This window comes from Danio rerio, chromosome 8 (assembly GCF_052040795.2).
Source record: "Danio rerio strain M-AB ecotype USA chromosome 8, GRCz13ab, whole genome shotgun sequence".
NCBI lineage: Eukaryota > Metazoa > Chordata > Actinopteri > Cypriniformes > Danionidae > Danio > Danio rerio.
The window spans coordinates 8,402,549-8,415,797 of NC_141028.1; the positions used below are offsets into that span (position 1 = coordinate 8,402,549).

The 13,249-nt window shown below is 34.1% G+C and overlaps 1 protein-coding gene across 3 annotated transcripts in view; it reads right to left on the reverse strand.

The window, feature by feature from the left end:
- Positions 1 to 13,249, reverse strand: part of dock5 (dedicator of cytokinesis 5) — a 174,983-nt gene that overhangs the window by 28,972 nt on the left and 132,762 nt on the right. For 2 of the 3 annotated variants that reach the window (XM_087263788.1, NM_001110012.1), the window contains 5 exon segments: positions 11,066 to 11,170; positions 7,436 to 7,577; positions 5,918 to 5,999; positions 5,744 to 5,828; positions 1,727 to 1,813 (listed from right to left, as the gene is read on the reverse strand). In XM_087263788.1, coding sequence (XP_087119914.1) covers positions 1,727 to 1,813; positions 5,744 to 5,828; positions 5,918 to 5,999; positions 7,436 to 7,577; positions 11,066 to 11,170 — 501 coding nt within the window. 3 annotated transcript variants of the gene reach the window in all.

Genomic DNA, 13,249 nt, shown 5'->3' on the forward strand with positions numbered 1-13,249 from the left:
ATGAGCAAAAACCAATCATAGCTTCCGGATATTAAAAAAATAAATCAATTCGAGATGATTAATTGATGAGATGGAGGTTCAATAGCTGATTATTCGCCATTGATTACTGTACATCAACAGAAAGATTATTTCAGAATCATTACAACTTGATGAAAGACAGCAAACGTAATAACATGCACTGCTGCACTGCACAAACTAAAGCACATTTGTAAAGTAAATAGGGCTCATTTTGATGTCATGTCGTCTTTAAAGAGGCCATCATGCTTTATTATTCCTTTAGAATGTAATGTGTTTGTACAAAGTTAATCCCGCAAACGAGATTTAGTCTTTCAAACAGCTCCATCCCATCTAAAGCCCCATTTACTCCTGTTATCAATTGCATTTTTGTTGGAAAGCACATTTGACTGGATTGTTTTTTGTGCTTTATGTGGCTAAATGGGTTTAAAGAGCCACAAAAGTGTGCCTTCTGACCTCATTGTTGAAGCATGCAGGCCAGATAGATCTTAAACTTTGCCACTGATAATGTTTTTTGCTTTGATTTGGTTTTTAGTTTGGTTAAAGGTAAAAAAATTAAGTTAAAAACCAAATGTTTTCTTTATAGGTGGGCATTTTTTTAACTAGATCAATCTCACTGTAATCTTAGAATAAAACTAGATTAATCTAGATTAAAATAGCTCATTTGAATTCTGCCGAAGGCATTCAGAATATGTGTGCTACCCAAATAATGACTAAAAGTAAGTCTTTGAGAACGGGTTCCTCAAACCAGGTGGCGCATAAGACCAGGGACTCATCTCCGGTTTCCAAAATGCATCACAAACTGCTTAAGAAACTGTTCTACTATGATAAATGGTGATGAAAATAAATGATGTTCAATAAGATGTACTTGTGTTTGCTAACTGTAGGCCTACATAAGTTCCAAACAGTGATTTTTCATGACCTTAATCCGACTTAAGTCACAACTGAACTAAACAGAAATGGAATTAATACATGGAGTAAGCATATATTAGTGGCATTATTGAAGTAAACACCGCAATCAAACTATTACCGTCATGTAGGACTTTTCGCTATATTTTCCGACAAGATCACGAAATGCAGAAGTTTTTCTTTCCATTTGGTGTGCATTATTAAATTTCATATTCTCACCAGATCTTACTCCTTATTTGCGTCTAATACCCCAGTTTGTTACGGGGGCATGAATGAATGTTTATGAGTTAAAGTGAAACTGCTGAACTGCAGTTAAAGTCACCCAAAATTACAGGAAACTCCTACATGAAAGCACTTCACAAGCACTTGAAATTGAATGACTTCCCGCTACTTTGACACTCTCACCGTCTTCAGTGCGAACGCACAGTAATGCTTAGACTCAATAATATTGAGTTTAGCTGTAATGTGATTACGGGTAGTTGAATTTATACATTTATGACACATTTGATTGGTCAGTTACAGCACAGTGGGTCAAGCTGACCAATCAGAGCTTTCTCTGCTTTTCAGAAGGTGGAACTTAGCAGAAACTGGAACTCTAGCAGAGCAAATCAGACTGATTGGAAATAGACTCGTTCCATTAATGTATGGCATGTAAAAATAAAGATTTTTTGAACAATAAAAAAATCCTAATCTATCATAATACAGCAATCAAACAAAAATAATGCAGTTCAGCACCACAATTTAAAAAAGCAATACGTAATCAAGTGCTGTTGACAGATTTCAGTAAAAATGAGTCGCTCACCACAGACATGGACTTCACTTCAAACCACTTGAGGATTCCTGGAAAGCGGTACGCCGTGATAAAGGTGGTCCTTTCAATCCACATGGTCTGTAAGGTCAAGGCATATTTAGACCATCAAGAGGGTTAATCATCAGTAATAATTAAACGGTACTAAATTAAAGACTCCAAAACAAAACTAGCAAAAAAATGGTTTCTATTATTTCAACAACAGTCAAATTTATTACATAGAAATAAGGGCGTTACTTCTTTGTTAGCGAGCAGTCACTTTCTCTAAAGGTCATGTTCAGTTTCTTAGGTGTCAAAATCCTTATTATCATCAAGGGGGTTGACATTTTTATATGATTGCTATGCCATTAGTTATTGTGTACGTCTTGGAAGCCTCTGAAAGGACTAAGATTAATAGGACTCATAATTGTTGGTATTTTCGACCACGGATGAAAGTGCTTTTGTTCAAGGACTCACTCGGGTCAAGAGGCCATACAATACTCAAGTATTTTATAATTGTGAAGTAATTGCGCTATTTACGTTGCTTTACAATAAGTTCCAGCATGTTTCTGACAATAAGAAAGGCTAGTTTTATTCAGGAAAAAAACGGTAATTGATGTTAAATGATCTTTTATTTAGTGTAACATTGACAGTTTTCTACACCTCATGACCAGAGAAATAATAATTAATAAAATAATAATAATAATAACAATATTAATAATAATAATAATAATAATAATAATAATAATAATAATAATAATAATAATAATAATAATAATAATAAAATAATTTATTTGTGATTATTATTATTATTATTTTATTATTATTATAATGGTTATTATTATTATTATTATTCCTTCATAGAGATGGCATTTAAAAAGATTTTCTGGACTACAGAATATCGCAACCTTGAGAACAAACTTAAAATGTTTCTTTTTGCAAATGTGAGGTACAGACAGATGTTTATTATAAATGCAGTTCATGATAAATGCATTCATTTTTCAAAAGATTTAGAAATGTTTCATTTTAGAAGCTTTGCATGAAAATTCATAAATGAACAAAAGCACTAGGAAAAAAGCCCTAGGAAAACATCTTGTGTGTTTCAGAGAAATAAAATACTAATTTTTTTTCCCAAATCATAATGAACATATCACAAAAACATTGCATTAATTCACACTGTAAACTATTGATAGTAATCTTTTAACATAGCTTCCAGAATGAAAATAATAATAATAATTTAGACCATAGAATAATCACAATTAGAGGATAATGAGATGCCAGGTTTTCAGATGTTTAGACTTACAATAAAAAATAAAAAATAAACGTTTTTTTTTTTTTGTTTTTTTTTACCTCAATCTCAATGTTTTAACTTTAGATCAGTTAAGAAATCAGTATTTGGTTAAATAACCCTGATCACAACACATGAAATTATTTGCTATTCTGCACAGTTTTCCTACAGTGCTTTCACACCTATAGATCAATTTTTTTGTTCTGAAAGAGGGATTAAAATAGTTACAATGTTGCTCTTTGTTCTTGGCGCGGTTCGCTGTCCCACAGCAGTTTCTAAACGGACCAAAATAGCTAAAACAAGTCACGTGCGACTAAACTCTCCTCACATTGGTCAGAGTTCCAGTTTATTTTGCAGAGTACCGCTTAGCTGTCATGCGTCCTTATCTTAATTTATGACAATGAGCAATAAGACATAAGCGAAAAGCTGCACTTTAATTTTGAATAGTGGCAGCCACAGATATAGTCACCAAATACAAACCAGAGGTAAAACTTTCTCATACAAAGCCGTTGGCTTATATGTGCCCCTATAGGCATTCTGGTCTAAAAAGGAGACGTGTTGAGTAATATTGCTGGCGCCTTGCTATTTTAGGGAACTAAAATGGACTGCAAAATAGACCAGATCAAAGCAGGTCTATAGTCCAGCGCAGAGTGCGTTAGTTGTGCGCCTCGCTTAATACACATAAGATGTACAGCAATACGCAAATATCTTTACAAATGAAAAAGAATTAAACTATTAAATTATTACAAAAATTCTTATTTTCTAGCCTATATAAATATAAAAACCAATTTGCTTCTGTATAATGTTATTATTATTAGCAGTATTATTTATTTATATGCATATTTATATTTGTTTTATTAAAAACAGGCTTAGATTTGCCCACCGGTCAGGTTTTAGACCATATGGGGCACAGCATGTGTGTTTGAATATAACTCAGTTTTTTTAACACACTTTGTTATTATTGTTCATTTATTCTTTTGCTGGAAATTAGAACTGAATTTAGAAATAGTTTTAAAACAAACTTTTTTGCTTCATAAACAAAATTGACTATGTAGGCTAATGGAAGTCTGTGTACTACTACTTTACTATATGCATGTAAAGTGTGTTGTTAAATAAGTGTATATGTGTATAAAAAGTGTATAGCTAGTAGTGATGTTTGTTCCTCAATTACTATCATCAAGTGTTCATGAGATGGATTGCCTAAGGGAAGAAACTTTCTGTGTTGGGCTGTTATGGTATGCAGTGCTCGGTAGCGTCAACCAGAAGGTAACAGTTCAAAGAGGCAGTGTGCTGGGTGTGAGCGGTCCAGAGTGATTTTGGCAGCCCTTCTGCTCGCTCTGGATAAGTACAGTTCTTGGAGAGTAGGGAGGTTTGTACCAATGATTCACTCAGCAGTCCGAACTATTCAACGTAACCTTCGAAGGTCAGATTTGGTAGCTGAGCTAAACCAGACAGCTACTGACGTGTTGATGACTGAATCAATGATGGAGATGTAGAACTGTTTCAGCAGCTCCTTTGGGAGGCTGAACTTCCTCAGCTGATGAAGAAAGTACAGCCTTTGTTGAGCTTTTTTTGACAGTGGAGTCAATGTGAGTGTCCCACTTCAGGTCCTGAGAGATGTTGGTTGCCACAATCCGCTTGTTAAGTGGTGACGTGTTTGTGACGTATGTAATACTGTTTCCGGGTCCAAGCCGCCATTCATTTGAGTGGAGAAATCATTCATTTATGATCACGTTTTATTCATATCACCCATTAATATATTATAGTTAATTATAGTAAATTTTACATAAAGTCATAGTGTACACAACAATCTCTGGGCTTGCTGCATAACAAATAATACAAATTTGACAATTTATAAAAAAGTGAATCACTTTCTGGCCATCGGATATTAGGCATGGACATATATAAAGCGATCGTGATTTTCGAAAGTCTCCCCATTCAGTTGAATAGAGCGCTTAGACCCGGAAGCCGATTTGAGTGACGTCACACTTATCAAGCGGATACAAATCGCTATTAAAACAATGTGGCGCAAAACGTGAAAATTACTGTTGCGCTGGTCTGAAAATAGCAAGAAATCGCGCCATACACGTTGCACCTTATTGCACCATAGGGCCCATGTTCCTTTTAAACCAGGGGTCACCAAACTTGTTCCTGGAGGGCCGGTGTCCTGCAGATTTTAGCTCCAACCCTAATCAAACACACCTAAACAAGTTAATCAAGGTCTTACTAGGTATACTTAAAACACCCAGGCAGGTGTGTTGAGGTAAGTTGGAGCTAAAACCTGAAGGGACACCGGCCCTCCAGGACCGAGATTGGTGACCCCTGTTTTAAACCATTATGTGTATGTGTGATCTTTGAACATAGCCTCTGTAGCCAGCAATTTTGTGCATGTGTTTGAGTATGTGTGTGTGTTCTTTTTTATATGTCTGTATTTATTTCATTATGTATGATCCCTGCATTCATTTCCTTGCTTACAGGTCATCAATCATGTTGAAACTCATCCTCCATTCACTTGTGGGGTTTCAACACTAAACAGATGCTTGATTGACAGCTTCAACTTCATCATTTTTAAAGTATGTGTAATGTCAACAACACAGAAAAGAAACACATCAGCCTATTTTCATCAGAATTCATCTTTTCAGGCAACCTAATTATCCTTATCTGTCTTTATCGGTCGTCCTCTGCGCTTCAATATTTGCCAATGTTTGCGTGCGATAACGGCAAGAAAATAAATAATAACTCACGGCAAACTCATTGTCGGGATCTTTCTCTCCTTTCCTGAACGGTCTGGAGTACTGAAACTTGTCCACCTCATTTGTCCTGTAGTAACTGAGAAGACAACAGGAGGAAATCGTGATCTGCCAGAGCATTATTTATGAGAGATCTCAATCGTGAAAGATGTGAATAAAAAGTTATACTTGAGGATTTGTTCAGGTAGTCCCTTGTCCTTGAAATGGGAAGGTAAGTTTAGGACTGGCTTCACCGTAAAACACTGAATATCTGCAGAGAATCCATTAAGGGGAGACATATTTTACTTTTGTATTGCTGTCAGTATGTTGCTGAACTTGGACTGAAGGATGTGCTGCTCTGTCCATTTATTACAATATTACTGTCTTTAGTGTTACTTGTTTTTTTACAAACGTAACATGTATTTTGTAAGGCAACTTTTAGTGTCTATAATGACGTGAATAAATTAAATTAATTATTAGTTTTTTAAATCAATTTTATGCATGCTTGTTCAATCCTACCTAAAAAAAAAAAGTCTTGTCGAATATCCAAGTTTTAGTAACAACAAGTAATAGCTTGACTTCTAGTTGATCATTTGATATCAGAAGTGGCTTATATGAAAGGCAAAAGCCTCTAGAGCAGGGGTGCTCAACCCTGTTCCTGGAGATCTACCTTCCTGCAGATTTCAGTTGCAACCCTTATCAAACACACCTGCCTGTAATTATCAAGTGCTGTTCAGGTCCTAATTAATTGGTTCAGGTGCGTTTGCTCAGGGTTGGAGCTGAACTTTGTAAATCTCCAGGAACAGGGTTGAGCACCCCTGCTCTAGATTATGCTTATTTGACCAAAATATGATCATGCCTTGATTATTAATTATTTAGTTTGGCCAGTAAGGTCTGACTTTGCTTAGACAAAAGTCTTGCCACTGAACAGAAATAATGTACAGTATTAAATATAAAGTCATGCTACAGCGGAAAATTAATACTGTGTTTGACTCCCATGAGCTTGGAGGACTGCATCCATACATCTCTGCAATGACTCAAATCACTTATTAATAAAGCCATCTGGAATTTCAATAATAGCGTTCTTTCAGGACTCCCAAGATCTTCATCTTACCCCAGACATGCTCAATAATGTTCATGTCTGCTGACTGGGCTGGCCAATCCTGGAGCACCTTGACCTTCTTTGCTTTCAGGAGCTTTGATGTGGAGGCTGAAGTATGAGAAGGAGCGCTATCCTGGTGAAGGATTTGCCCTCTCCTGTGGTTTGTAATGTAATGGGCAACACAAATGTCTTGATACCTCAGGCTGTTGATGTTGCCATCAAGCAGAAAGAAAATAAATAAATGAGTACAAGCTAAAATAAACTAGGTGACCAAAATGGCCAAAAATGGGAAACTGTTTAAGTTTTTGCCGGTTTGTTTACACAACTAACATTTTTTTTTGGTCAATAAAATGCATGAATTGCCCAGAGATGGAAGGGCATCCGCTGCGTAAAACATATGCTGAATAATTTGCCGGTTCACTCCGCTGTGGTTAATAAAGAGACCAAGCCGAAAAGAAAATGAAGTAATTACTTAATTTAATTTGTTTGTTTAAATTCGGCCCATACAAATATAGTTTGCAACCACTTACCTTAACAAAATTTGGTAAATCCAATCAATAGTTTTATCAGTGTAGTGCGAGTGAAGGATTGCGAGTTAAGGATACGCTGTCCGGTTGAACTGCAGATGTTGTCAGCAGGCGGCGATGTGCTGGTCATCCTCACTGCATTGGGAAACTGAGACAACAGCTTCAGACTGAAGTCCTCCAGCCACTCATACTCTTTACCACGGTAAATAAACATTTTGTTCTGTTTGGAACAAGCAGAGCAACTTCATCATAAAACAATCTGACCACAAGACTTTTATTAATCAACACAATGGTTAAAAAGTTGTGCAATTTTTGTAAATCATTTTTAAGGTGAACATTATTAGTAGAGATGTAATGATTCACCGTGAGCCGGTTGAAAATTGGTTAAAATATGTGAAGATTCAACAAATTGCGATACATGTTTAGAACAGAAGAGGCACTGTGTTTACAGATGCAAACTCGATTTCAGCTTCGCTTGCACCAACGAGTGCTATAGAGACCAAATAGTGTATCCGTTTTTTTCATAGTGAAAGTGTGAAAGATTGAAACAGAACTGCACTTCCTTACGGAGTGCACAAAATACTCAGAGATCCGGGAGAAGTTCTACCCGAAACTCATACACACACACAAAAACTTTGAGTCCCTGTCAAACAATGAGAAACTGCTCATCCTACTGGGGGAGTGTGTGTGCTGCTGTGTGTTAGCAGCTCAGTTTGTGCACTCCTGCCACCGTCTAAGGAACCCACAATGATCCGCTCCACTGTCTCCAACACACAACACAGGAACTCTTTACTCGTGGACTTACTGTTTATATTATTGTCACCACTTTTATCCTGTTTCACAAATTACCATTAATCTATTTTTATTTTTATTAATATTTTTAGTTTTACTGATATATTGTTATTTTTATTAATCTATTTTTATTTTTTTACATTTTTTTCTTTATTTCTATATTATATTTTATGTTCATATTTGTTTGCACTACTGCCCTTTTTTGCACTGTCTTGTCTGTACGCAGCGACGCTGCACTGCTTTGGCAATACGAATATACAGCTATTTGTCATGCCAATAAAGCACCTAAAATGTGAAATGTGAAAATGTGTGAAGAGAAAAGCTGTGCTATTACAGAAACAGGTATTAGATTGTTTCTTTTTTATAATCTTATTATCAAATTAGTTTTTGCATCTTTTAATAATATGATTATTATTATTACTGAATATTTAAAAATGTTCAAGATTACAGTTGAAGTCAGAATTATCAGCCCCCCTTTGATTTATTTTTCTTTTTTAAATATTTCTCAAATTATGTTGAACAGAGCAAGGAAATTTTCACAGAATGTCTGATAATATTATTTCTTTTGGAGAAAGTCTTATTTGTTTTATTTTGGCTAGAAAAAAAGCAGTTTTAATTAAAAAAACAAACATTTTAGGGACAAAATTATTAGCCTTTTTAAGCAAGATTTCTTTTTTTTTTTTCGATAGTCTTTAAAACAAACCATTGTTATACAATAGCTATCCTAATTACTCTAACCTGCCTAGTTAACCTAATTAACCAAGTTAAGCCTTTAAATGTCACTGTAAGTGTCTTGACAAATATCTAGTCAAATATTATTTACTGTCATCATGGCAAAGATAAACTAAATAAGTTATTAGAGATGAGTTATTAAAACTATTATGTTCAGAAATGTGTTGAAACAATCTTCTCTCCATTAAACAGAAATTAACAGGGGGGCTAATAATTCAGGGGGGCTAATAATTCTGACTTCAACTGTCTGTCTTCTCAAGTGAATCACAATGATACTATTACCAATTAATTATACAAGCAATATTATTTTTTAACTTTTACAACCATGTTGAAGTCCTGTCTCTATCATACTATATAATCAGTTATTTTATAATCAGTACCAGTATTTTATCCTAGTGGCAGGAAGACAAAGTTGGCCCCAGGGTTGGGGCGAATGCCTTGAAAACAGATCGTCGATTCTAATTTGACATAACATTGAAACATGAAATGTTTCAAATTAATGTTGTAAATGAATCTGATCTTTTAAAACGTTCAGTAAATACTGTCATTCGATAGATTATGCAGATGACATTGGCGAAAACTAGTGTAATTCTGTTATAAATTAGATTGTTTTGTTTTTCTATGGTTACGACTAAAGTTTATTTATTTATTTTTATTGCGTATTGCATGTGTCTATTTCTTTGTCCCGCCTTCTTGTTATTGTCTTTTATCCCATAGGTTCCCATTCCGACTTGATTTTGTGTTCTGATTGGCTGTTGGTCTCGGAGGCCTGTATAAAAAGGAGCTTCCGGCAGAGTTCGGGGAGCTCATTTGTGCTGCGATTGTTGCTGGGACGAGCTCCTGGATTTCCCTTACCCCTCCGGCCAACGATCAACATTCAAACTTGTTACCATAGTTCATACGTTTATCTTTTCTTGAGAGTTTGAGTTGTAGGGGTGGCCTGCCTATTTGATTATTTGACTACTTTTGACTGTGTTTATGTTTAGGGAGGAAGGTAAGCTTCCTGCAGTTTTCTTTAAATATTTATAGGTAATTTAGTTAATTTACTTCATAGATTCTTCTGCTTGTTGTTTTGGCCTGTGGCCACCCTGAAGAGATGCTCATTTAAATGTACTACTTTTTTTCCATACTAAATCTATTCAATTACTCTCAACTGAGTGTTCGAGTTTGGTTGTCGACCGAAGGGGATCTTTTGTATTAGGTTTTTGTTTTGTTTGGGAAATCCACCACCCCAACACATTTGTTTTCCGTTTATTATGCCCATGTTGTTTTCCCCTAGACTTTGGGCGTTCATTATAAAATGTAATAAAATGCTCTTTTGGTTAATATAAAGCAATGTTTTCTAGTCATTTGAATAATTATTAAATAAAATAGGAAAATACCCATGGCAACTATATTTACCTTCTGCCCTCTAGCCTCAATCAAGTTTGTTTTTTAGCCCTTCATAAGAAAAGAGTTGGGCACTCTTGTTCTACATAACATAAACAGTATTAATATTATAATTGCATGATAACTGATAATTGCATACAAAAACTATGTTAAACCCTATTGTGTGTAATCCTGTAACAATATATAGAAGTTTATAACTTTAATTACCTTTATCTGCCCTCAGGGAGCCTTTAGTCAAAGTACTTAAGTCCTCCAGCCACTAATACTCTTTACCATGGTAAATGAACATTTTGTTCGGATCTAAACAAGCAAAGACTTTTATCAATCAACAGTGGTTAAAAAAGTTTGAATGGCTTTCGTGGCTTGAAATCTGGCGTGACCGAAACAATAATAACGGCACAGAGCCCGTCATTTCACAAGACGTCTGAGAGGCTCTCGTATCTGTAAAAGTGTGGCAGCAGGGTTTCCAAACCTCTTACTGTGAAAACAAAAGTATTATTTTCTTGTTAAAACCCAATTACTCAGAGAGCTCTTCGGGGAGAGCTGTAATCAAAATATCTGTTTTCCTTTGGCAATGCTTGATGCTGAAATGCCAAACAGCGAGCCGACCCTGCCAGCGTGTTTGTGTCAGCGTTTAATCCATAGTTTACAGATTTCACAGCGCATAAACAACAGAAAATTAGACGGTTGTGCACCAAATGGGAGGAGGAAATAATTCTCCAAGTTGTCGTTTGAAAATCATATCCTACATTGGGGTTTCATTAAAGGCATTAAAACTGGCGTAATTTCACTCACCCTGAGGAAAGACGGGAAGCCCTGACCGTAGTATCCCACTGCGAAATATTCAGGCTGGGGCCTCATGGCGTGCATGATGTTCTCATAATACTGCGCCTGCTGTTTCTGTGTACAAAAACAAATGGTGTTTTTACGTCCCAATTTACATTGGAGGCATTTAAAAGGCACAGCTCAGTCCAGAACAAAAACACTTATTAACTCAACCTCATGTCATTTCAAAGATGCAGTTTTACTTCCATGGAATATACAAATAGGTTTATGTTAGGGCTGGACAATATGGTCAAAATTAATCGTGATACATTTCTTAATATTGGTTGATACAATATAATTCAGATATTGATATAATATTTAAAAAGCCTCTGAAAAAATGCCAAGAACTCCTATTACATCTATACAAAGTCTTAAAAAACGAATAGGCCAAGTCTATCATTCCTCTTTCTATAAAACAATATAATAATTTAGAAATAAACACAGTACAATAGTGTTCATAGCTTATTTGTATTTAGCCTTAATATAAACAAGAAATGTGAAATAGTCAATAATACACCATCAAATACACAAACTCAAAGACTCTTTATTCCTTTACAACTATAAAACACAGACTGATTATTCTTAGACTGAAAAATAGAAAATAGACTGCTTAAGTCTATTGAACAAACAAATGAATGAACAAATGAACAAGCAAATTAATGAACAAACAAATAAAACAATGAACCAAGAACAAACAAATGAATGAACTAATGAACAAACCAAATAATGAACTAATGAACAAAGAAATGAATGAACAACTGAACAAGCAAATTAATGAACAAACAAATGAAAGAATGAACAAAGAACAAACAAATAAAAGAACTAATGAACAAACTTATTAATGAACTAATGAACAAACACATGAATGCATGAACAAATGAACAAGCAAATTAATGAACGAAAGAATGAACAAAAAAACAAATGAATGAACAAAGAACAAACAAATGAATGAACAAAGAACAAACAAATGAATGAACTTATAAACAAACTAATTAATGAACTAATGAACAAACAAATAAATAAATGAATGAATGAACTAATAAACAAGCTAAAGAATAAATAAACTAATGAACAAACAAATAAACTTATGAATGAATGAATGAATAAATGAAAGAACAAACAAATGAATAAACAAACGAATGAATGAATGAATGAATGAATGAATGAATGAATGAATGAATGAACAAATGAATGACCGAACGAATGAATGAATAAACAAAACAAAAGAATGAAAAGAAAGAAAGATAAACTAATGAAAAAAATGAATGAATGAATGAATGAATGAATGAATGAAACTAATTAATGAATTAACTAATGAACAAACAAATAAATAAATGAACAAATGAATGAATGAATAAATGAATGAGTGAATAACAGAAAAAATGAACAAATAAATGAATGAAAGAATGAATGAAAAAATGAATGAATGAATGAATGAATGAATGAATGAATGAATGAATGAATGAATGAATGAATGAATGAATGAATGAATGAATGAATGAACGAACAAAGGAACAAACAAATAAATGAACAAAAGAATGAATGGAAAAATTAATGAACGAATGAATGAACAATTGAATAAACAAATGAATCAACTACTGAAAAGACAAATGAATAAATAAATGAATAAACGAATGAATAAATGAACTAATAAACAAACAACTGAATGAACAAATGAATGACCGAAATGAACGAACAAATAAAAGAATGAACGAACGACTGATGAACTAATGAACAAACTAATTAATGAATGAGCTAATCAACAAATAAACAAATGAATTAAAGAACAGACATATGAATGAATGAACTAATGAACAAATTTATGAATAAACAAATGAATGACCGAACAATTGAATGAACAAACAAAAGAATAAATGAACGAAGGAATGATGAACTAATGAACCAATTAATTAATGAATGAACTGATGAACAAATGAATGAATGAATGAATGAATGAATGAATGAATGAATGAATGAACAAACTAATAATTGAACGAACATAAATAATAAATAAAATAAAAAAAACTAATGAATGAATAAACAGATGAATTAACGACTGAACAAATGAATAAACTCATTCATTCATTTTCCTTCGGCTTAGTCTTTATTTCAGGGGTCACCGCAGCAGAATGAACCGCCAACTATTCTAGCATA